Below are 26,509 nucleotides of genomic sequence, written 5' to 3' on the forward strand. Positions count from 1 at the left end.
AGAATGAAATATCCATTAAGACTGGTGACACTGGGAATTTTGTTTCAGCTCGGTTCCTTTTGTTGTGACTCCAGGGTAAAGGAGAGGAATCTGGGGTGACTGGGTTTAAAGCCAAGAGGAGAAAGAAAACGAATTCCTTCCAAGGATTCCTTCTATTGTCTCAAGAATAAATATTTATAGAGAAAGTTCAAGTGAAGACTTTTACAATGGTCATGGTTTTAAGACTAAGCCTTCCAAAGAGTACATGTAAAACTATGCTTAAATGAAGGGTGATCCAATTAGGCTACCCAGGGAAAAACCAAGAAACCTCAAGATAATTTCCTATATGAAATCTAATTGTGTTCTCAAGTGGAATAGGAATACCACTCTGAATTATTCCAGATCCATAGACTGCAGCAGAAATGTACAGCCAAATTGGATTCTATTTTAAGTAATTAAGTTATTTCCCTTCACAGGATCTATAATTTGCCTTCGACAAATGTGATTTGCCTCACAAAGATAATACATTGCAATTTTTCCTCCAAAATAGATTTTCTGTGCCAGAAACAATTATGAAAAGTAGACCAAATATTGCCTTGATTATATCCTGGTTATTATCTTTGAGTGTGTGTCTGGAGTGCCCTGTTTGTGTTTCAAAATGAGATAGGTATGGCTGCTATATCGTTTAGAACTTATCTTTAAATGGAGACCAGAGCTGAAATGTACTCAAGAGCCTGGGGCTTGCACAACAGTAGTGTAAATAGCTACGGGGGTTATTACATAAGACTCCAAAATCTTGTGCAAAATGTGGGCAATGAGGAGCTTGGTTCAGTGAACCTTTCTTCTGAGCTCTGAAAACACCAATTTAACTTTTATCTGCTTGGTTAAACCCTTGAGGTGCTAGGTGTTACAATAGATTAAGTGTTGAGATTTGCATAGAAGATATTGCAAGAGGGGTATTTTTGGCATGGTTAATTTTATGAAGAAAACATTCACTTTTGGCTTTATTTTCAATAACAGTTCAGTTGACTTATGACCAGGTGTTCTGGGGAACAACAGTGGTATGGTGAAGAGCATGGGCTGGAACGATGAGTGCAATCAACTCCTGGTTTGTCCCCTTGAAAGTGCCAGTTATGGAAAGTCTATGAATCTCAGTTCCTTTGTCTGTGAAAAGGGAATGATGGTATCTAGATTGAGACAATCAGAGGAGAAAAGCATACTAGGCTTGGCACAGCACAGACCTAGATTGTAAAAGGTGTCAGTCATAGTAAAATCTAAAACCTTTTATCCTTTACACACATTTATCCTTCAGAAAGATTCTTTTTCATAGGAACTGGCTGGACGTTTCTAAATGTCTAGGAGTTGAAGTGGTTGAGACTTCAGATTTTGAAGACAGATTCCCTGGTTTGGAATACTGGCTGTGCTACTTACCATGCCTTTAACCAGGTCACTTAGTATTTCTGTGCCTCAGTTTCCTGCCCTACAAACTGTAGTTCTACTATTAATAATTGAGCCAGAGTTCCTATCATAGAATTACGATAAGGGTTAAGCAAAATAGTACAACAACCAGGAAAGGACCTGACTTGCCAAAAATATGTTATTATTTTTGACTTCTGTTAGCCAAAGGAATGTCAACAGTAATCAGAACATAACACTGAGTAAATTTATCATGAACTTTTATTAACAACTTAATACAAGACTGTACATTGTAGGTGCTGATCAATCCACTTCTGAAAACTGAAAAACCAACGTTTCTATACCACTTCAGGCTTTGGTTATAAGTGCCATCTTCTATAGCAAAATCACATAGTGTAACCAAACAATTTAAGAATAGGAAAAAGAAAATGTTCCACTGGAATGGAGAGATTATTTATGTACAAACAGCTGAGGATCATTTCTAGCTTAAGTGATTCACTACACACTCTGGAATGTTCAGTTCTCTTTTCTACAGTCCTACAACCAGATATACAGCAACTAAGAACTTGGCCACAGGTCCTGCCTACAGACACTCATCCACATGAAAAACAAACAAAAATATTTATATAAATAAGTCAATTAAACCTCACAAAAACTAAAGAAACACAAGAAAAAAATCCAACAGTCAATAAAAAACTGTACAGTATCGGTCAGTCTTTTGTATCTGAAAAAATGTGTAACATAAAAAAAAAGTTCTTTAATGTATACAAGTCTTTTCAATCAGTGTTAGCTGGAATGAAAACTTGAAGACTCGGATTCGGTTGAAACAGAAGAATGTCCTCCCCGCTTCCCTTTGGAAAGGATCTTGAGGCTGGACCCTCTGCTCACAGAGGTGAGTGCATGTTGGGCAGAGGTTTTAAATTTGGCTCCGAGGAAGGCATAGAGGATGGGGTTCAGGCAACAGTGGAAAAAGGCCAGGGCCTCAGTGATGGAAATCCACTTGTGCACAGTGCTCTCAAACTCACATCCTTGCTTGATGATTTCCAGGAGGATGAAGGAATCGATGCTGATCCCAATGTAGTAGGGCAGCCAGCAGGCGAAGAAAGCCAGGATGAGGATAACTGTGGTCTTGAGGGCCTTGCGCTTCTGGTAGCCCTTAGAGTGGGACAGCTTGGAGATGATAATGCAGTAGCAGGACAGGATGACAATGCCTGGCAGGATAAGGCCAACCATGATGTGCTGAAACTGGAACACCACCAACCACGAGTCATTGGGATAGAAGCGGTCACAGATATACCTCCCATCTGCCTCCCTGACATTGGCAAAGATGAAATCAGGAATGGTCAACAGGAGAGCAGGTATCCAGACGCCAACATAGACCACCTTTTCAGCCAACAGCTTCCTTGGCCTCTGACTGTTGGTGGCATGGACAATAGCCAAGTACCGGTCCAGACTGATGAAGGCCAGGATAAGGACACTGCTATAGAGGTTGACTGTATAGATGACATGGACTGCCTTGCACAGGAACTTTCCAAAGTACCAGTTGGCCACAGCATCAACTGCCCAGAAGGGAAGCGTGAGGACAAAGAGGAGGTCTGCCACAGACAGGTGTAGTCTATACTTGTCTGTCATGCTTCTCAGTTTCTTCTGGTAACCCATGACCAGGATGACCAATCCATTGCCCACTATGCCCGTCAAGAAGATGATGGAGTAGACCGTGGGCAGAAAGATACGGTTGAAATGGGCATTTTCCTCCCGGAAGCAGGGTTCCTTCATGGAGTCATAGTCGCCTGAGCCCAAGTCATCTTCTGTGTAGTTATCTGAAGGGTATATCTGCAAAAAAGGCAAGGGAATGGACATTAACTTTCAAGTTCAGCTGGCATTCTCCAAGTTCAAAAAAATGTTTCTGCTATTTTTTAAACGTTATTTATTTATTTATTTTTAAAAGATTTTATTTATTTGAGAGAGAGGAGGAGAATACAACAAGCAGGGGGAACAACGAGCAGGCAGCCTGATGTGGGCTCGATCCTGGGACTCCCGGATCATGAGACCTGAGCCAAAGGAAGATGCTTAACTGACTGAGCCACCCAGGTGCCCCTAAAAAGTAATTTATAAAACCCAACTCATCCCAGCCTTCTTCAGGACATTCTGCTCCCAATGAAGTAGTGAGGGAAGAGCACAAGAGAATTATTATAGACTCCTGCAATCTCCTCCCCATCTTTCTCCAGAGTCATTTCATTATATCCTTCTTTAGTAGAACCAATTACAAAATTCTTTGTTTAGAACCAAAGGGTGCTGAGATTCTGAGGGCTTCAAAGTCACATCTTTGCTAACTGTTCTACCCCGCCCACTAGGGGGAAGAAAAAAAACCTTGGGAGGGAAAATACCAAAACAAAACACAAAGAGGCCACTCCTAGGCTTCGAGGATGGGGGGTGGGGGCCTTGGGGCGGTGGAGGGGAGCAGGTGAGGAATGGGAATAGAAACTCGTGTTCTGAGGACCTGGGATTAATTTTCTATATGAAGATTCATCAGGACAGAGAAAAGGGTAGGAAGGAGCATGGGGGGGGGTCCCCAAAACTCTCCTAAGGCGCAAAACATTGCCTTCCCCTCGCTTGTCTAAACACAAACCATTCTGTACTTCAAGCAACATGTAGTGGGGAAGGAGAATACGGTCTTAAACGAGGAGTCTTTAACGCTTGGGGTATTGAACAGGGGTGTTAGAAGTGGATACCGCCCAGCACACATGCCGGCAGAGGGACATGGGTGTCTCTACCCTACCTATGTTTATCTATTGGCGCGTTTGGGACGTTAGGGAGTGCAGCATTTTACTGGGAGGGGAAGATCACGGTGTCTGCACTCATGGTCCTCGCCCCAAGTTTCATTTCCTCACTCTCCCGGATCGCTTCCCACCCTGCCACTGACCCAGTAAATGGGGTCGGAGGTCTGCAGCTGGAAGCCTCCAGACGGAGGGCGCACCAAGGGCCTGGGGGTCCAACGCCGGACCTCCTCGGCTGCCCACTACGCCCACGCCCACCGCCAGCCGCAGCAGCTCCCAGGGTTCAGCCCGGCAGCTCGCCAAATTCAGTCCCACAGGGTGCTGGGGAGAGAATGGGCGGCTCCTCCGTAAGCGCCTTTGAATTGCGCGCGGTTGGGGGAAACGAAAAGCCTTCCTGGTAAGGGGTTTTCAAAAGTCTCCAGGAAACCACCAACGGTTAAACAGCGCAATTGGGATCGGTGAGAGCCAAACGGTCTCCCCACTTGCACCTGCCCGTCTGCGCCGCAACTACAGGCAGCCCAGGTGCCCTCCCAAGACCTCACTCCACCCCAGTCCCCGCAGCGCACACCTCTGGGTCCTGCTGCGCAGTGACCGGTTAATACTCCTCCCTCTGTACTATCCCAAACTACCGAACCCCGGGGTCCACTCGTGGGGCTTCCGATGCCCGCGAGGTCTCTCCCACAATCCCAAGGCGCGCGGGTTTCTCCGGGCCACCTCCCTGCTCCGGCCAATTCTCAGACCTCTCTCAGGCAAGCAGCACCTTGGGTCCGCCTGCCTTTCCCGCCCTCTGCTCACTGTGAGGGGGTACTGACACTGCTCCTCGGGCGGTGCAGAGTTTAGCGAACACTCGCCCAGCCTCAAGAGTGGTCCCCAGGAGCCTTTGCCTGAAATTAACCAGGGGCGCTGTCTCGCTCTGGGAACTCAGCCCCGGCGCACCGCCCTCCACCTCTAAATTCAGATCTTATAATTCACTCCAAATAAACCTCCCCTTCCCCTGAAGGAGAGACCCTTGGTCTGAGTCCGGGGGCAGCGCGCACGTCTTCTCTGCACTTGTGCACAAAATGTTCTTATGTTTGCAAACAGCGTGCAAGCCTAGCGCGCACCGCAAGACTCAAGGGGGAGACACATGCAGTCACCCAAAAGGTCCTTCCAATCTTTTATCTTCTACTTATAGAGTAAAAGATTCCAACCCTACCCTCCTCCTCCAGTGTAACCAAGCGCACGAAAACTCCTTTCCATGCTCCTTCTCCGGGGTACCGGCACCTCCCACGTTCTGGTCGCTTCTGCCCGCTCCGAGAGGGGTTGCGCTCTAAGTTTACGTGTTTCTACGTTTAAGAAAAAGCAGGTTGAAACTCGACTTACACGGAACGCGTCCATGGTAACTGCTCGCTCTCCAGCCGCAGTGGCTACCGGAGCACCCAAGTCGTCGGGGTCACTTTGCTACCTGCTGCCGCAGACAACAGACTGAAGTTTCTGGGTGAAGCTGGACTTTTATAAAAACACGCTCGGCGGGCGGCGCATGCGCCGCGTGGGTGCGCGGGCGGGGCAGGGAGAAGGGAGGCGGGGTGGGGGAGAGGGGGGTAGACGTGGGGGAGAGGGGGGTAGACGTGGGGGAGGAGGGCTTGAGGGAGGGGCCGGGGCAAGCACTCCTGCAGTCCCAGTGAGGTTAATTGGGGTAAACCTGGGAATCCCCTGAGCGGCTGCTGTTAGCTGGAGGTCACCTTGTGAGTCGAGCTGTGGAGGGCCTCCCGGAGGCGTTCCCCAACTTGGGAAAGCTGGATGCGCCTGAACGGAGGTGGGAAGCGTGGGCTACCAACGCGTCCCTGTGTGGCGCATCCGTCCTTGCTCACGTGGATGGAATACCAGACCCGGGAATGCTACAAATGGAGACACTGAGACCGGGAGAAGGGTAGTGACGTGCCAGAATAACCCAACCAGTAGGCGGCAATGCTGGAAGTAGGTCCAACATCCGACTCCATTCCCTGCGCTTTCAGCAGATGCAGCCCATTCAGAAAATAAAATGATTCTTCAGAGCACAACTGTATGCAACCATATATGCACATCCACAGTAATAGTACCGGCATCGGGTATACATAATAAGGAAACACTTTCAGAAGATGTTAGGATTATTTGGTATAATTAGGGAGGGAGACTGTGATAAAGAAGTAGATGTGTATTTCCGGGCAACCAATTAGTGAATATTACTTAAAAAGATACGTGAGTGTGCTTTATTATAAGAGAAATTTAGCGAATAGTACTGTTTTTGTAACAGATCTCGAGGTAAACTTGCACAGAATCACTTATTCATTTTCACAACAGCCTGTGGGTGTTACCATTACAGCGATGCATTTAGCCAACAGATATTTACTGAGGGCCAATGTGTGCGACTCACTGTTCCAGACGCTGGGCATACAGCCCTGAACCAGAGGATAAGGCCCCCATGCGGAGGAAACAGAAAGCTGACTGGCGGAGATGAATTGCCCGGGTTGGCCCCGGGATTCCAAGCCCGGCTTGAACCAAGGTCTGGCCGGGTGTCCGGCGTCTTCCACGACTCAGTGTGGAGGACAAGCGTCGCAGGGAAAAGAAATTAGGTTGAAGGTCGGGCGGGTTGAGGCGGAGGTAGGGCTAGACGTTTAAAAGAGTCCCCGACAGACTGGGGTTTGCAGTGAACGCCCAGACAGTGCTTTCCATCCTCGCGCCGCTTCCCGCCGGCGCGGAGCCTGGGTGGGGCAGGGGAACTATTGAGGGGTGGGGCCGAGAACTTGTGCGACCGCTGGCGGGGTGACCGCACCACTGACAGCGGGGGACCGAGATGTGAGCGTTAGCCGGCGAAAGCGATGAATGCGCTGTGACGCGCACCCCGGGACGGTCCCAAGAAAAGGATTTGCCCAGGCTGGACCCGAACACCAACCCCTTTACTTCAGATAAAACCTTTCAGTCTGGAGGTGTTCCAGAGATAGTCTGGGGGCTGGGAACCTTTTCTCTACAGAGCATAGTTTTCCTCTTTTGTCAGCACCCCTTCCCTAATGTTTGTTGGTGAAGGTCCTCATCTACTGAAAACTGATGTTGGGGGTCAGGAGGTGGGACTCTTAGAAACTGCTAATTTAGGACACGATAATGACTAGATGAAATTATATCGTAATATTACGTTATGTAGAATTAAAAGAAGACTTTTAAGAGCACTTTTCTTATGTCATTGAGTAAAACTTGGGATCCTCACATTTTCACATCCTAGGATAGGAGGCGATGTTGAAGGACCAGAATTTCAGATAGGTTCCATGACTTGCTTTTCACAAAGCTCAGTAGTGGCAGAATCATTATGTTTTGACCCAGAATGTCAGCTGCATTGTACCTCAAAACTCTTCTCTTCATTATGGTGGAAACCTGACAGGTGGAAACTTCAAAACCTGCTCCCAAAAGGGAGAGAGGATAAATCCAGAGTAAAATGATTTGCACAATAAATATTTGTTGATTGCAGACAAAAGAAAGGTTTTCCTTTATCTGTGGACTACTTTAGATCCTTTTAGGTATATCTGCTAAAAGGAAGCAGACAATTAAGAGAACAATGAAATGCTATTCAGTGACTGTCAAATTAAGCAAAATTTTTCTTTTCAAAGATAATATCTGGACATTAAGATAAGACCAGGTGTCTCTCCCTTGTGGCTGGTGGGAAATGTGGATTGGACATCCTTTCTGGAGAGCATTTTGTCTGTTGTTAGCAGACCCTTAGAACAGTAATTCCACCTATAGAAACATCCCAAGAAAATAGAATTTTGCCACAAAGATATTCGTGGAGGCATTATTTAAGACAGTGAAATATCTGAACAGCCCTAAACGTCCATTAGTGGAACAATTTTGGTATATCCATACATGTGGAATTCCATATGGCCATTGCTAATGATGTTTGTGAAGAAGAATTTTTAATGACATGGGAAAATGCTTATGAAACAATAGGTGCAAAAAGTAGGATACAAAACTATGTATATAGTGTGAACTCAGTTATGTTAAAATAGGTACTAGAAAAAGATGGGAAGGAAAACAAAAAAAATTTTTTTAAAGATTTTATTTACTTATGGGGTGCCTGAGTGGCTCAATTGGTTGGACGTCTGCCTTGGGCTCAGGTCCTGATCCCAGAGTCCTGCGATCAAACCCTGTGTCAGGCTCCCTGCTCAGTGGGGAGCCTGCTTCTACCTCTCCCACTCCTGCTGCTCTGCACATACTCACTTGAACTCCTCTCTCTGTCAAATAAATAAATAAAATCTTAAAAAGAGAGAGAGAGAGAGAGAGACAGAGACAGAGACAGAGAGCACAAGCAGGCAGAGGGGCAGAGGGACAAACAGACTCCCAGCTGAGTGGGGAGCCTGACATGGGACTGGATCCCAGGACCCCGAGATCATGACCTGAGTTGAAGTCAGACACTTAACTGAGCCACCCAGGCATCCCCAAAACCAAAATGTTTATAGGAGTTTTCACTGGGTGCAGAATTATATTTGATTTTTTACTTTCTTCCTTGCATTTTTCTATGCTTTCCAAATTTTCTGTAATAGGCATGAAACATTTTCATATTCAGAAAAAAAGTCAGTGTTAAAAAAGGAAACAGAATGCCTCCCATCTTGTACCTTTCCACTTCCTAAAATATTCACTAGATAGGATGACTTTTTCTATAATAGTCCTCCTTTCCTGAGGAACGGTCTCTCCTTATTTTCCCCTGGGCCAAACCTACCTAAACTACTTTTTCCAACTACTCTATGATATTCTTAAAAGGAAAACAAAGCAAAAAACTCAAACGTTTGTTGAATGCTTGTGATGGGCAGCTGACCTCCTATAATCCCTTTAATCATTCTGCAAGGCATGTACCACCTCTATACCGCGGGTAAGGAAACTGATGTCCAGAGAGGGCAAGGAACTTGGCAGAGATCACACAGTGAGGATCTGCACCCAGTCTGTCTGGCTCCAAAGCCCAGACTCTCTCCACTACATCACAATGTCTTCTTTCTCTAATGGCTGCTATTCACCCTCTGAAGGCTCCCTCCTCTGAAAGGTCACTTGGCATCTACTTACATACTGCTTTGAGTGGCATCTCTTGGGATGTTATTCAATTTTTAAATGAGTGTATGTCTTTTCTCCTCTTCCTCAAATATTCTGGGTTCCTTAAAGTGAATGCTTAGATATCCTCTATGCAGCTAGTTCACTGATGAACAAATAATGGGCTCCCTAATCGTTTACTGAAGCTTTATTTAATGAATTAATGACTTTCCTGTGTGGCTCTGGCAACAGAGCCAGGCTTAGGGGCTGTCAGGGCTTTGGCAGGGTCCCCAAGTTCTCAGGCTGGCTTTAGCCCAGGGAATAACTAGCCTTGGCTTTGGTTTGGAGGGGATGCTTGCAAATCCAGTGACATAGTGGCAAGCATTCTGCCACCTCCTGTTGCTCGGTCTGCTGCTGGTTGATTTGTGTGTGAGTGTGTTTGCGTGTGTGTGTATCTGTGCCTGTATGTCCCCAAACAGGCTCAAAGGCAGTCAGGCAGAAACCTTAGGGACAGACCACTGCCTGATGGTAGATGGTAGGAGGCAGCAACGTTACAGGCCTTCTGAATGCACCAAGTCTCCTGTCCCCTTGCTGGCTCCTCCCTGCCTTTTAAAAGAAAAATTGCCACTTTTGCTTCTGAAAGAGAAAAAGAATACAAACTTCATTGATGGCAGTAGGGGATACTTCAAGGGACAAAGTTAATTTTTTCCCAATTGATAAAAACAAAACAAAACACACACACACACACACACACACACACACACACACACACACAGGAGACTATTTCCCAAAGGGCATGTAATTCTACCAGAGGGTTACAAATCTCAAAGAGACAATGCTATCAAATGTCAACTATTTCCAAGCTGATGTTCGGTGGAAGAAATGGTTCCTCACTCCACTGCACCCAGCCCACTCTTCCTTTCTCAACTCCATAAGTCTTTAATGCTTACAAGTGAAAAAAGACTTTGGGAAATAAACCAAATTTAGGAAAATTATTACTGGTTTTCGGGGTACCATTTTTATCTTACATCTAAGTCATATTTTGAATTTCTAAAAAGTCTGACTTCACTGAAGTCAGATTATTAGTGATTTCCACTGAAGCTTTGTAGCAGTCAAGAACAGTCAACAAAATTTCCTATACAGAGAGAAAAAGAGAGATTGGTAAACAAATACAATGTGAACTTCCCCTGGTAAGTCATTTTAAGAAAGCAGCCACTTAATTAACAATGCAATGATCATTACTTGGCTAGTTAGTTCCACTGCCAGGGAATGCATTGCTCTCAAAGTTTGCTGTGTTCATGTGGCAGGTTCAGTGTGGCTTTGTGGATCGGAAGAACAACAGACTCAGTGCTGTTGCCTCAAAAATTATGGTGTCAAGCTGGGAAAGAGGGCACGACTTTAGGAAATAATTGAGTATGCAAACTCTGTTCTCCATGGAAAAGGCTTGTCATTGTTTTCCTTAAACCAGTAATTTACTGGCAGTGACCTCAGGCAGCTATATAACAAGAGGAAGTGCCTACAGTTCTGTGGACGGTCTGCTCTCTGAAGAGAACTGTGCATCCCATGGCAGAGCCAGGGTACAGCCAGAAATGCGGTGGTCTGATCACCCATACAGATGGGCTTTGAGATCTCGCTGAGATCATTCTACCAAGAGTTTTATATTAGCAGAATGATAGGGTGGAAATTGTGTGTGTGTGTGTGTGTGTGTGTGTGTGTGTGTAGGGGGATCCATGCAATGTTCATGCAAGAGCAATTTTCTAAATCCAGAGCCATGATTATGCTTTTGGAGCTACTTACAGGTATAAGGCACAAGTGACAAACCCTGCAGATACTGTAAATAAATGAGGCCATAGGGAGTGGTGAGGACTGTGGAGAACTGGGGTGTCTAAAGGGGATAGCCACCACCCTTGATTATCCTGTGTGGGAATTTGGGCCATATCTTCCAATTGTTAAAGAGAAACTGAAAGTCCTGATTTTTTAAGGTGAAAGCTCTTGACTAAAATGTTGATTCAGAACACACAAGCAATCAAACAAAAACTCTTTGAGCTTCCAGTTTACACTGGCCTAAATTATGATACTATGAGTCAAAAGAAAGATTGGGGACTTGGGGGACCCAGAAGGATGGAACAGGATACATAACTGACAGCAATGTAAATAGCCAGAACTGTCCAGAGAATTCTTTTAGGATAGCCCTGTGCCATAATTTGTCCATCACTCCGAAACTGAAATTAATCCTTTGGATCTCCTGAGCTGGTCCTTCTTTGCGGCTCCCAACTGCACTCAGATTAAAATCTGGGACGCTGAAGACAGCTAACTCAGCTGCATTATTTCTCTATTATATTCCCTCAACCTTTTCCTCATGCTCGGGCTCTTAGCCTTCTCAGTTACCTCAATGCATGAGTACTGGCCTGCTATTTCTTTTAGCTTTGCAGGACAACATCTTTCTTAGTTTCTTTCTTTCTTTTTTTTTAAGATTTTATTTATTTGAGAGAGAGTGAGAGAGAGAAAGAGAGATTATGAGCAGGTGGGAGGGGTGGAGGGAGGAGCAGGCTCCCCACTGAGCAGGGAGCCCGATGTGGGGCTCCATCCCAGGTCATGACCTGAGCCGAAGGCAGACACTTAACTGACTGAGCCACCCAGGTGTCCTCTAGGACAACATCTTTCAAGAAGAGGAACATTTCTCCCTCTTCTCTTTAAACAGGAGGACTGATAGTAGAAAGAAGGATCGCCCACTGAATAGAGTAACTTTAGTGGTTCAGAGCATGGGGCTTTGGAGCTTGAGTGCTGACTCTACCCATATCTTCCAGCTCCACATTCAGGGACATCATGTGGGTAGCTGGGGAAGTGTATCTCTAATACATTTCCTTAGCTGTAATAGCCAGATAATAATAACATTTCACTTGTTGGATTGTTGGGTGGATTAAATATGATAATGCATGTCAAGTTTATAGCACAGTGTGGGACCCATTGTAGTGCTCAATAAACATTGCTTGTTATTAATGTAGGCTCATATCTCAGCTGCTGAAATGTCTTCTTGTTGGCGGAGGGCTCCGATTAACCAGGCAAATGGATTTCTCCCCCATTACCCACAGAAGTGAGGTGAAGGGAAATGGAATCTTAAATAAAGTGTGAAATGTTCTTACTTCTAATTGTGGGGCAGAAGAAAGACTTATGTGGTGGGGGAAGGAAAGAGAAGTAATAAAGTTCTCAAATGTGCCTTGAAAGCCGTCTCCTGTAGTTATGAAGACTCAGATTCAGGGTTGGAAGGGATCTTTGAGAGCATTTGGTCTCCATTCCAAGGAGCTCCTTCTACAACCATATGGGATGCTCCCACCTCTAAGGACTCCCAAGGATGGATAGCCCATTCCTCAGAAAGGGAGCTCATCCACGGCTGGGCGAACCTGGGCACTAGACAGTCCTTTTCTCCAGGCACCTGCCTCCCCTATTTTCTTTCCTCTGGGTCTAATTTAACTAGAGCTTGGCTGGATGAGATGCCTGCCGAGAGAGGAAGCCAAGGAGAGCGGCAGCCAAAACCATCCCCAGGCTAAAGCAAAACCTGCCCTTCCAGAGACACTTCTGCAGCCGCAAGGATGAGTCTAATGAGAGCACTCTTTGTTCCATTAGCAAATTTGAGAGCGGAATTGGACCAGGTTAGGGTTTCTTTTCATAAAGGAAATTATCTCCTAACATGGAAGATTTGGGGGATTAAATGACTCAAAAGATTTAGTGCTAGACTTTTTAAGGCCTCCCGAGACTTTCAGATGTACTTGCCTGGAGAGAAAATGTGGGAGGCAGCAGCTTCGGAAGCAGGCTAATAAAGAGAGAGATTAACCCCATCTTTACTTGGCGTTACATTAGGGGAAACCAGGTTACAATGAAGGCTTAAAAAATTGTCTGCAGATTCACTCCTAAATGGAATTCTTTTCAGCAGGTGCTGAGGGTACCTGGAGAAGATGTTGCTTTATCATCCAGTTGCCCTTCTGACTCTTTCCAACCAAAAACATAGGGCATTTCCTGGAATGTCTGTAATGTAAAATTGCGGATGGCTTTGTGTTGGAGCAGTTTCTTTTCAAACAGAGGAAACGAAACTGTTTTCAGAGTCATTTAAATATACCAAGGTGGGGTATTTCAGGTTTTCTTCCTTGTTTTTCTACTCCTTTATTCCTGTAATCAACAAGTTGTGGGATCATCTTCTGAGGTACGTTTACTCAGATACAATTTTCCCAGTGCTGCCGTCCAGGGCCCTGCTTGCCTTTGAGAGCCCAGGTGGGGCAGCCCCTCAGAGGGAGCAGGTATCGAATATCCCACGTCTGCCCACATCTGCCCGTTGTCCCTTTATGGTTTGGAAATTGGCTCATGTGCTGATCCTTTATTGCTTGTTTGGGGGCAGAAAAACAATGACACAGCAACAGTCTGAACAACTTAGAGCAACTTGGATGAATCCTTTCCAGAAACAGGTCCTCATTTGCAAGTCCAGGTTGCTAAAAGCTTTATCTTTGATGAAAGTGGGAGGGCATCCAGCTCCATCTTCCAGCTTCTCCCCAGACTGATTGAAATTAAGCTCCTCAAGCCTGAAGAGGATTTGTTCTCTGCCAAGTAAATTTTCACTTCAGGGTTAGGGTTCTGGCGACCAGTTATTTTTTTTTAGAGGGATTTTTCCTCTCTTTCACGCCACCCCATGTGGTGTATGCTCAGGTTTTTGTCATAAATTGGCCATTTGCCACTCTAAAAAAAGAACCACCCTCTGTGCCCTTCAACCAGAGCCCCTGCCCCAACTTCTTTCTCTTTTACACACACACACACACACACACACACACACACACACACACACACACACACCCCATTATAATCTACCATCCCACAAACCCAAGTCCTATGGTGTTTCTGGAATTTTTGATGTCCCAGCAACTCCTGCTTTCTTTCTTCTCTGTCCCATGTCTGTTCTGTGCCCTAGCCTTGGTTCCAGTAAGGGGAAGGCCCACTCTGGCATTGCCATGAATTTCGATCTAGGCTTCTTTTTAAGAGTTTGGGTGTGCAGGGTTACCAGACTGGCCTAGAAATTGAGAAGAGGTCCCTGGTTCCTGGTAGGCAAAGACCTCCTCTGCCCTCTTATGCTAAACATACACATTTAATTGGCCCTCATTTCTGATACATTCCATGAAAAATCCCCAGCCTCTTCCTTGAAAGTATGAATATACAGAATGTATTTCTTCTGTGCATTCTCCCCTAGACAAGAAAGTTTTGTTGACCTTTACCTATTTTCTGTGGTTTATATTGTCAAAACAAACTTTTTTTCCCAAATCTGAAAAATAATACATAATTAGGTATATTTTTTCAAACTGTATGCCCCATTTTCTTTTCCCTTGAAAATCTTTGCTTTACCCCCACCTTGAGTCACAGAGAACCACTTCAATTGGTCTGGTCTTCTGACCTGTTGTCTGTGGTCTCTAGCCCCATGCCTTTTGTCCCCTGTGAATAGAACGAGCTGTTTTGAATAAATTCTGCAGAAGAAAGAGCTGAAAATGCAGACATATGAGGCCTCCACAAGAATTGAAAACTCACAAAAATAAACCAATACAAAATCAGAGTTTCTCCCTTATATATTTGCTGTCCCACTTTGTTATTAGTATAAACAGTTGTCCTCTTTTCTCCTGAGAGCAAGGGATGTGGGTTTTATTATTCAGCTCTCCCTTCCCTGTGTTGCCAGGGGCAGATGTGTGTAGATGAATGTCTGTGATTTATCACTGGCAAGTGTTGTGGGTCCCTTAATCTCCCTGGTCCTGAGTCCTCTTCCAGGACTTCCACAAAGCTGAGGCAGCTACAGAATACCAGGTGTGTCTGGTCAGTGATGAAGACTGTGAAGCGCTAAAAGAATTCTACCCAGAGAATCATATGTGCAAGGACATGGAAGTGTAAAGCAGCAGGCTGTATCCTGGAGACTGTAGTGGAAGGGTTTCCCTGAGTGTGACTTGGCATTAGGGAATAATAGAAACGTGAGTGAATACCGAACAAGATGACTGTGTGAGATGAGGAGATTTTCAGACTCTGAAGTGCCAGACACCTATCAGGGAATTGTGTTAACTATCTTGCAGGATTGATATGACTATCATAAAAGTAACCTATAGGCCAACTTTGTGAACTGGAACAACATTAATTCAGAGTTAACTATTACAGAGATAAGATGTTTTAAATAAATCTAGATGAAGTGTAAGACTAAGGTGAATAAGGTGAATTCATAAATCACAGGGACCAGGTTTCGACCTGGACTCCAGCCGTACTGTGAGAGGTGGGGAGATAAGGAAATAATGGAAATCTGCCCCTGGGATCAAATCAAGGTCAGTGTTAAGTCCTCTCATGGGCAACCGAGTGTTCTTGGTTCTTCTCCCCTGCAAATCTGGAACACACACTCTCCCACTACACAGGATCTGTCCCACAGCATTTTATTTAGTTTTTTCCATTTCTCTTTCGGACCTTCCTTCTCCTTCCTTAGTGGATTCTCTTCCAGCTCTTCCTGAGCCCTTCTGAGCTCCTTCTCTCTTACTTCTGAGAACTTTTCATTCCCTTTCTCTCCCCCTGCCCACCACCCCACCCTTCCTTATTTCTGTAAACTATTTTGAATGCCTGCAGTGTGCAGAGCTCTGCCAGGCCCTGGGACACAGTCCTTAGTTTCAAGATGTGTAAGGGCGGCGTGGGAGATGATAAGGAACATAGAGAACTATAATACACACCAGAGCAGGAAGGACAGGACATACAGAGTAGAAACAAGGTGCAGCAGGGAAGGAGGGTCTTTCATACAGCAGGATGTATATGAAAAATAAATAGGATTTTGATGTGGACAGATTTGGGCAGGAAGGAGAACATTCGGAGTAAAATAAGAAAGCATGAATAAAAGGTTGGAGCCAGCAACAGGGATCAGCCGGTTTGATTGGACTAAAGTTAGTGTTCTCTCTGGGGAGGTACATTGAAGCTACAGCAGAGATGTTTTATAGGCAAGGTGAATAGGTCCGGACCGTATTTTCAAGTAACATCAAAGCCATGAAGATTTTGAGTTGGATTATAATATGGTCAGAGTCATGCTTTAGAATAACTAGTCTTAAGTAGAATGTAGAATGGGTTGGAAGAAGGAAGCTGAGGTGGAGGGAGCAGACAAACCTATTTGGATAGCTGGGGCAGGGGATTGTAAAGGTCTGGGCTAGCCGGGGAGTAGTGGGAGGCTGATAAATAGAAGAGATCTTGGGGAACTAGCATCTGGTGCTCACTGACGTGGGTGGAGGAAGAAGGAGGAGGTCAGGTGACTGGAATTTCAGCTCAGATATGATAAAGAGAGGTCAGGGAGAGAGGCTGTTTGGGAGGGGAGGTGATGCTGTTTAGAAAAAGTCTGAAGGCTATCCTTTTATTTTTCAAAGTCTGGGTGTTGGTTTCTTACCAATACCTGCATCTGACTTGTGGGCCAATGATATCCTGTTACTGATGTCATTGGGGTGACTTCATCTATTTGCACCTCTTGAAGAGATAACCATCAGAAGTGGCAAAACTTGTCAGACCAAAAAAAAAGGGGGGGGTAGATTTCAAGATCCTTATGTCTAAGTTTTCTGTCTAGGTATGATTTAGAGTTGATTCTTTGGGGTAGGACGATATGTCAGATAAAAACATATCTATATGTGGTTTATTGAACACCAGTTAGAGGTGGTACTATAGGAGAAGAGGCAGAAGGAAAGGATGCAGGTCTTTGAAGAGACTTAAGGTTCAAATCAACATCTGCACTGTAGTAACAGTTCATATACAGATGTTCATAACTTTTTTTTTTTTAAAGATTTTATTTATTTATTTGACAGAGATAGAGACAGCCAGCGAGAGAGGGAACACAAGCAGGGGGAGTGGGAGAGGAAGAAGCAGGCTCATAGCGGAGGAGCCTGATGTGGGGCTCGATCCCATAACGCCAGGATCACGCCCTGAGCCCAAGGCAGACGCTTAACCGCTGTGCCACCCAGGCGCCCCAGATGTTCATAACTTTTATGGTCACAAATGAATTCTACAGAAAACAAGGAGCTGATGGCACCTGCCCTCCTCAGACCTGAGACTCACCAGGGCTGGGGCACAGTAGTTCAGAGGAAGGAGCCATTTCAAACCTGGGTGCCGGGGAGAGCTTTGCAAAATAGTTGGACTCTTACAGGGAGTCTACAATGCCACTATGCTTTCACCTCCTGGTTGGGCACATAGTTGGGATGTCCTACCCAAGACACCTGCAGTTAAAATCATTTCAGGGATCCTTAGCTACAAAAATAAACTTTAGCAGAACATTGAGAATAACTTGCCCTACATTTGTGCCTTTACTTGTGAATTGTGTCACAGTCATTTTTAAGGAAAATAGGCAACTTTTGCTTCCAGTCCTTTATTGCACTATAATAGTTGCTTTGCTGAGGGTTCTGGTCTACCTTTGGGTGTCCAACTTCAGTTCTCAGAGTGTGGCCGATGGCAATAGGTGGAGTTTATTTTCAGATTCATTTTTTCCTTCCTTCTTGACCTTAGATCACTTTCCTGGCCCTTTGGCTACTCATTGGTGACTCATTTCAAACAGTGCTATTTCAGAATTGAATTCTTCGAGTGATATTTACTATTCAGGAGCAAGTGAGTTCAGGTGGATGGGCCACTGAGCTTTGACCCTGACAGGGTGGCACTCACTGTTTCCCAGTCTTTGGACAATGGGCCTCCAGGGAAGTTTTTATAAAGGATACACATAGTCTCAAGTCCCAAATCTTACTTCAGACTAAATAAATAATGCACCACAACTTTTCAGATGCATGTGGATGCTTTGTGATTAATAAAATACCAAATTTATTTGAAAGTGTCTTGAATTTATAGTTTTGTTAGTTTCTGGGTGTGTGTGTGTGTGTGTGTGTGTGTGTGTGTGTGTGTTTAGAATGTTCGTCATTAACACTGACAGTATGACCAGCTTTCATCTGGTGATTCACGAAACTTTGTGGTTGTTAAAAGTGATCTTCTTGTTTGACAGAAGAAAGGCAGCCCTGGAGGAAGCGTATTTTTTGTCTGGTGCCTAAAGCCTGCCCCTACTGGGGCTACCAGAGAGAGAGCTGGGGAGGTAACCAATATGGAATGGAACAGAAGGAATATTTCTCTGTATACCAGTTACTATTCAGCTTTTAGGAGGGAGCTATCAACGAAGAACCAACCAAATAAGAGGGTAGTTATTTGGAAGCTTCTAGGTCCTCTAAACCTACCGTCTACCCTGGGCAGGAATCCCTTATGTAACCTTCTGGAAAGGTGAACATCTAGCTCAGCCCAGGCCCCCCACACTCCAGATCCTTGGACCTCAACCTTGGCGTTTCTGATTGGGTAGGGCTGAGATGAGGCCTTTGACATTATGTTCCAGGTGATTCTGATGTCGCCCAGTGTTGAGACACAGGACTACCATGAAAGGACAAAAATACTTCATTACAATGCTTTTTGTTTGTTAAGTGCTCACTAATGCATGAACAGCGTCATGGTGAGGCCCCTGTGGGCTTTATGTTTACACCCCTTTTCTTACTTCTCACACCCACCCTGGTAGATAGATCCCTATTTTAAAAAAAAAAAAAAGAGCAAAACGAATGAATTAGGGCCCGGGGAAGTGAAACCAACGTGCTGGCTGGGGAGTGACAGTTGGAACCCCAATGCACAAATGAAACCAGGGAACATTGGGTGTGACGGCTCTTGAGGAGGGACAAACAGTTGTGACCTCCAACCCACAATTGAGACTGGTGAACATAAAATAGGCACTAGTCCATTAGTAAGAGACTGATGCTGCTGAGATCAGGGGAGGGGAAGTGCTCTGTAAGAAGCCTCTGACACACCCAATTCCTTTGTGTATCCAGTCTACCTTTGGCACAGGAGCAGAATCTGTTTAAAGCTTGGGTTCTGGAGCTAAGAGACCTGGCTTCACTAACTGAGGGGCTTTAGCAGGTTACTTGGTGTTTTTAGGGCCTCAGTTGCCTCATCAAAATGGAGATAATGCAAAGTGGTACCTACTTCTTGGCATGAGTTTAGCCATCAACATCAACATTTATGGCACACCTGCTCTGTGCCAGTCCGATGCTGGGGATACCACTCTTTAGAAGCTGATAGCAGCCTGTGTCAAGGATTCAGGGGAAGGAGGAGGACAAAGGTATCAGAAGCTGGCATTATTCTTTATGTGAAGGAGTGTAAGACCAGGGAAGCCAGATGTTTGCATGCTCTCTCCTGCACTGTGTAATAGATGGATGCCTCACTGGATTCCCCAGAGTCTGGTGGTGAGCAGGAAGATGGTAGCCACCATTTCTCATGGCTGCTGCAGTGTATGACAAAGGGTTGCTTCCAGGGTAGCAGCCCACCCCCTAAAATACCTGCCTGGTTCCTGGAGAGACTCTTCTTTTGGTCATAAGGATCCAGAAGATCACTGGGACTTGGGTTGTTTCAGATGCCACATGGAAGTTCAAGTCCACTCCCAGAAGGGCCCAGAGAAAGGGATGGCTCCTATGGTGAGGACAATCACGTGATATATCCTCATCTGCATGGGGCTTTGCTGCCTTGTGTGCAATGACACCTTGGCCCTATGGGACTATTGAGATCTTAAACCTATAACCTCCAGGTGACCTTCCCCTGGGGAGGAGCAGAACTATCATGAGCCAGTCTAGGACCCATTTTTAGAGGTAAGTCACACTTTTCTAGTAAGTCTGCTCTAGGTTGGATTTGAATGCAGGTAGACGTCCCTAAGAGCATGCTTCCTCTCTCTTCCTGCCTCCCCTTTTCCTGCCTATTCCTCTAAGATAATGCTTTGTGAGAATGGTATGAGTTGACATTAGATGCCTGCTAGTGCTTTACCCCAAGGTAACACCTTCTGCCTTCGACATGGGGGAGGGGCATATTTTATAGCCCCAATTCTATTGTTCTTTATGCCTCATTGTTCCTTCTTCACACCCCCTTCTCGAAAATCATTTTGCTCCTTGATTTTGATAATTCTGTGGATGAGCTCTAAGATAGCAGAAACCGAGCCCTTGTTGCTGCTGACAATTATAGTTCTTTTTCTCGGAACTCCTTTCTTTTTTGTAAATGCCTACCAGGTGCCCCCAAGTGAAAGATGATATTTGTTTGTTTGGTAAAGTCCTCCAGATAAGAAAAGTCAGAACCAACTGCTCTCCAAAGAGAAGTGGTTTCCTTGGCCACTGAGTCACCACATTAAATGTTCATCCTGGCTCACTGGCTGAAATGAGTCAGTGGTCCTTTTAGAATTTCCTTTAGCACAGTGTTTTCAAAGAAATCTGTGATTGAGATTGCAATTCATTTTTTCTTCACGACAGCTAACTATTTTGCATTTTCCCAAGGTGAAACTCAGCTTCTTTTCCGGTGTTGAGAAGAGTTGAAACTTAAAGTTGAGGAGTGAAAAAAGCCCAGCTACCAAGGGGAAGCCGAAAAGATTTCATTGCCAAGTGTAGGAAGATGGTTCTCAAAATCAGATTCTAAAAATGAATGAGTGGTTTGCTGTGTGCAGCTTTCTCGTGGCTTGGATTTTTTAAATTCTCTTCTTTTTAAAGGGTAACACATCTTCCTTCTGGTTGCCATCATCCTCTCTGCATCCCCGACCTCCCAGTTGGGGAGGCCTTGTTGGTCTACCCAATAGCACCTTCCTGATGCTCTTCATCAAAGATGACTGTTCCATTCATGGGAACTGACCTTTCACTGGGCCAGATTGTGATAATTTTTCCATGAAGGTGGGGTGTTATCCACCTATTTCTGGACCACCTTCTGCATTGATACAAATCCTTCCAATCTTAGAGCTCACCTTCAGTCCCACTTGCTGACTCAAAGTTTCCCAATGGACATTCAGCTCCTTCCTTCCCCAGATATTTACTGAGCACCAAATATGTTCCCAGGTACTAGACATGGGAATACAGCAGTGCACAAGGCTGGCCAGGAGCCTGTCCTCATAGAGCTCACTGACATCTAGAGAAATGCACAGGCACTTACAGTCCAACCTGAACTAAATCCAGGAAGTCTTCCTGGAAGAGACAAGCTCAAGATAAACCAAGTAACTTAACCAGATAAAGGGAGTAAAGAGGGAAGAGCGTTTCATTTTTCATTATACTCACGCTATTAAGCATCTTCTTATACCCTGTTTTGACTTAGGTTGTGTTGTTTGGGTGCTGAATGTGTACATGTTGTTACTTTCATGATACTTTCAAGATATAGTAACTGCTTGAGGAAAAGAATCTGCGGTACTTTCCCACTAATCCTTATCAGGGTTTAGCACAGTGCTAAATACTTTGCAAGGAAGGACAGTAGCATCTATTATGCCTACTCTGTGCCCATCAGGTTGTGTGCAAGTGGTTGTTTAAATTACCATGTTATGGGGCACCTGGATGGCTCAGTTGGTTAAGCCTCTGCCTTTGGCTCAGGTCAGGATCCCAGGATCCTGGGATCGAGCCCCACTGTCAAGCTCCCTGCTTGATCAGGGCGTCTGCTTCTCCCTGTCCCTCTACCTGGCTCCCTCCACTGGTGCTCTCTCTCTCTCAAATAAGTAAAATCTTAAAAATAAATAAATAAATAAATTGCCATTCTTCTGAAAGAAATTGGAGGTAGTATGACTAGGGCAATAATACCCACAGCCTGGAAATCAGGATGCTGAATAGTTGTGTGACTTTGGGTGAATCTCGAAACTGCTTCCAGGTCTTGATTTCTCCATCTGTGGAATGAAGGAATTCCACTGCAGTGCCTCCCAGCTCTGTAATCTGCTTTCTCCTGTGGCCTCACAGGGCCATCTGGTTGTCATTGAACCGGTAGGAAGATAACTGCAAAAGGCGGTTCAGGGGTTAAGTCAGGAAACCCAACATGGAAATGAAACCACAGCCCCAAATGCTGAAGTGCTAGGCCAGTTGGAGATCAAGGAAAGGATGTCCCTAAGGAACGACCCCGACCCCAGCGTGAGCCCCAATGCCTCTAGCCTATTCTCTGTGCCCAGTGCCAGGCATGCACAGCGTAAGCTGCCAACTAGGGAGGAACAGTGCTCGCTGGGGCTTTGTTCTGAGGGGCCAGGGGAGCTTTCACTCCACAGCATCAACACCTGCGGTCTTGTAACCAGCCTACAGAAATAGCAAGTGGGTGCGCAGAATTCAAGTTGATGAGATAGACAGTGCTGGGTACAGACACTCACAGCAGAGCTCACTGCTAAAAACACCTAGTTGAGGACATCATGTACCAATTCAAGGGTGCCCCCCCCCACTTTTTCTCTCAAATTTTTCAAAACAGGAAGAAAGTTTTGTTGAACTACAGACACCAATAACCTATGTCCTTCTAGAGAGATCTTTCTGGAAGCCATCCAAGAAAGCTACCTTCACTAAGGGATGCTAATCACTTTTTTTTTTTCTTTTTCTTTCTTCTTCTTCTTTTTTTTTTTTCTCTGAGCTTCTGGTAGCACTTTGGAAGGTTGGCACAAGGCCATCTGAAACCACAGTGGGGTGTTAGGTAATCATGTTCTCATTAAAATGCTGTTCTGTGGTTTAATTTTCAACGGTTTCTTTGCAGCTTGGAAACACACATACTATATTTTTGAGGCAAAGAGAGACTGTTACAAGGCAAAAAGGCGGGAAGATGGGCTGCCCATAAGGCACTTCCTTGTGTGTTTCCAGAAAAGAAACAGCTGTTTTCATTCTAGAAAAGTCAAACTGAGTGGAGGGTAGCACTCACAGGGCTTCCTAGAGATTGATGATATTTAATTGACCCTGGGAACCAATGCCTCCAAAACATCCCAAGACTGTCCAGATTGAAAGTATCAAGTAGTGTCCCCCCATGACCATTTGTCCACTTATTCATTCAGTTGAACACTTTTATTGAATGTCTACCAAATGTCAGGCATTGGACTAAGTGCTAAGGACAGAGAGATAAGAGGCAGTACCCACAAGGAAATTGCCACCAGCTGGAGTGGCCGAAAAGTAAGTGGGCAATGCAGTATGGGGTAAGTGGGTCCTGATTCTCCTCATCTTCATCTCTGAGGAATTTCCACTTGGGGCCTTTGAATTTTATCAGTGAAGACAGCAAACTAAAGCCCAAGGTTATCATTTCCTTTTTAAAAGAAAGGATGTGAAGCGTCCAAATATTCCCATTAGATAGTCTTCTAGAATTGCCCCTGACTTCTCCCTTCTTCATCCCAGCCAACCTGTTCCCTCCTGATCAGCTCTGGCTCTGTGACCATGACAGGTCCTTGACTTGGCCACTCCTCCTCTGCTGTTTGTACATTCCCAGCAATAGGGTCTTGGCTTCCTTCCTAGTTCTTCAGTTCGGCTCTCAACTCCCCTGGGGCCTCACAGAAACCACACTGGCCCCTGTCTTATCCTTTCAAAGGGACATATACAAAAGTATCCAGAAATGCTGCCCAATATGATGAAGATGGCCCCAGGTAAATGGAACGGAATAAATTCAGCCCCAGACCAACTGGCCCCTGGGCCTGATGAGAGCATTTCAAGCAGATGAGCATTACCAATCAGACCTACTCTAATAATAGGTGCAATTCGATCTGTTCCAGAAATGGGTGAAAAAGAAATCCATCTTTGGATCTTTTTTCCCTCCAAGGTCTTCCTCTTTCCTCCCCCTCTGCCCTCACTGGTTGTGCGGGTTTCTCTTTTTCTGTTTTGTTTGACAGTGTTATTGTATGCATATTAAGGGAGGAATTTACATAGTTTTGGCATTTGTTTTGGGGGATTCAAGCTTTCACAAAGCACCTACAATGGGTTGAAATTTACAAGTGCCTTGTTTTTCCTCTATCAACCCTTAAATACTTAACTGAAATGAGACATTCTTGCAGGGATCTTCAAAAACATTTTAAAATCAACATGAAGGCTTTGGATTTAATTAAAAACCCTTTCGTTGGTGAGCATTTTTGTGGCAAGTCAAAGTTGCTGATGCTTCACTGGAGGTTTTTATAGAGACCAAAAGGTGAGCGTGGAGTGAAGTGGACTGATTTAATGCTAGTTTCTCAAAACATTGACATTAAAGCAGGTAAAAATCAGTGTGGTTTTCTTCATGGGGGGTTTCGCTTTGACTTTCAACATTGAAATCTGAGGGTTTGATGAACCCAGAAATGCAAAGTGAAACTTGGGAGTGTGACTGCACATCAAGCCGAACAGACTTCTATGAATGGAAGCTGAGTTCCAGGTAGTTTCTTATCACCATTTGTTAGATGTCACCTTCTACTCTTCATAAAAATTATAGTCCCTTGTCTTCAAGGAACTTATATTTTAAAATAAGATATATTGTCAGTCAGCCATATAGCAAGACATTTACTCATTTTCCTCAGAGTTCCCACCGTAGGATTACCTTATTTAAACCAGAGGGGCCATCCTTGGAGAGTGGATTGCAGGGCCTTGATGCCTGTGTCTTCTGGAAGATGGGAGGAAAGGGAGTAGTGAAAGGCTAGAGCTCTATCTAACTTTGATTGTTATCCTTCTGGGCGAGGTCCCTCCCTCCCGCCCCTGCGGCCCCTCCGGCCCCTCCCTCACCCTCCACCTCCTTTGGCTGTGGCAGCTCTGGAAAGCAGTGGAAGGGCCAGAGAATGGGAAAGGCAGGCTTGGGCCACAGAAAAATGCATTTTTCTCCCTTGCCACTTTTGACTTGTTGGGCTCAAGTAAATCAATAAAATAGCATAATGGAAGCCTACCCAGCATATTGCTCTTGAGTATACTTTCAACATCTTGAAAGCTGAATTCACTCAGACTCCTGAAAGTAAAAAGTGGAAAATGTACAGAAGAACCTTTTGGTTTCATGATACTTTAAATGGATTTAGTGGTGTGGATCAAAATGGTTCAAAATGGACGTCTGGGTGTTTGCCTGTGCAGTGAATGCAGCCCTTAGGTCCTAAAATCCTGTGAGTCAGGGTACCTGAATTGGAAAGGGGCTCTTTCCCCACACCTCCCCCTGCCAATTGCTTGCTTACAGTTGTTCAAGATTAGCTGAGGATGGATCAAAATCAGTGATTGAATAGCAAGGTGCTATTGTATGGCTCTGTGAGAGTTAATACATCCTCAGAATTTCAGACGTGATTGACAGAGGAGTGTGTGAATCAAACCCCTTGTTTGGTTTTGCAATCACAAAGAAACTTTTCCCTTTGAAACCCAAGAAGGTCCCCTTCTCTGGACCTGTGGAGGAAATTAGGCAGCAAATAACCATGAATTAAAAAAAAAAACAAAACCATTAAAACTTTAATTGATGTAGCATTTATGGGGCATTTAGGAATTTTAGGATGGCTTTCTTAACCTACCTTCTGAATGCAGCCACCTATAGAGAGCACTAATAGTAATAGGTATATCATCTCTAAATTGTCTGATCTGACCGTGGTTATTATTTAAACTTTAAATAAATTGATTTTGATCTTATTAGATGATATTAAGAGAAAACTGACCCAGTGATCAAAGGCTCTTTCTCTCTCTTTTCCTGATAATAATTCAGATCAGAATCCTGCATAGAGGTTAGTGACTCTTTGGAACAAAGATTTTGTGTTCGGCTTTCAGAAATGGCTGTGCAAATATTCGGTCTGAAAGCCCTTTTAATGACTGAAGATGGAAGAGTTGACAATCCGGGAAAGGCCAGGTGGACCTGAGCTGGGATGGGTGGTTTCTTGGCAGGGAGCCCATTCTCATGATGAAAGCTGGGAAAATTTGCTTGGGGAGAGTAATCCAATGATATGAAAGGATTATTCAGGCTTACATTTAGCAAACTGTAAACCATGAATCTGAACGGTGCACCTCTTCTCTACATGGGCAGCTGCTTTCCTTGTAAAATAGAGAACCACAATTAAATGAGAGGAAAAACTAAAGAGAGAAGGGTGTTTCAAAATGATATTGTACGCATAGAAACCAAGTTTGCCATCAGTAATTCCTGATCAGTGCTAACAGGAGAGTCATCTCAGCAAAAAGTACAACTTCCCAACACCACCCCAAAGGCAGGTGGAAACTTCTACCACCTCAAACTTGCACAGACTTCAAGTTCACCTTCCATCCCTTGCTCCTATTGGTCCAGCCACTTAATTATTTCACCTCAGAATACTTAGCTATTAGTGACACTAATTAAAACCTGCCTTGCCCTTAGATGTATTATGAAGCTGTTTGTAAAATGCTGTGATGGCAAATTATTCCAAGAGCTATCAATTCTGGTAAAGCCCGTGTCAGCTTCAGTTATGTGCTCATAAATGCAAATCCAACTTGGTCAATAATCTCCAGGGATGGTCTGAATTGCACAGCTGGCTTTTTAGAAAATGTGTGTGGAACAACATGAAAAGATTGCTGAAAATG

At 44.7% G+C, this 26,509-nt stretch overlaps 1 protein-coding gene and 1 long non-coding RNA gene across 2 annotated transcripts in view; one reads left to right on the plus strand and one right to left on the minus strand.

Annotated features, from left to right (window-relative positions):
* The window catches only part of LOC123782576 (uncharacterized), a 160,186-nt gene that overhangs the window by 125,579 nt on the left and 8,098 nt on the right, over positions 1-26,509 (plus strand). The window lies entirely within an intron of this gene.
* Positions 1,639-5,666, minus strand: CXCR4 (C-X-C motif chemokine receptor 4). Its single transcript, XM_045782820.2, has 2 exons — positions 5,535-5,666; positions 1,639-3,228 (listed from the first exon to the last, which is right to left on the minus strand). The coding sequence occupies exons 1-2, from the start codon at positions 5,547-5,549 to the stop codon at positions 2,182-2,184; spliced, it is 1,062 nt and encodes a 353-aa protein (XP_045638776.1). The 5' UTR covers positions 5,550-5,666; the 3' UTR covers positions 1,639-2,181.

The sequence above is a fragment of the Ursus americanus genome, chromosome 1 (genome assembly GCF_024610735.1).
Source record: "Ursus americanus isolate L20-20 chromosome 1, mUrsAme1.1.p, whole genome shotgun sequence".
NCBI classification, from domain to species: domain Eukaryota; kingdom Metazoa; phylum Chordata; class Mammalia; order Carnivora; family Ursidae; genus Ursus; species Ursus americanus.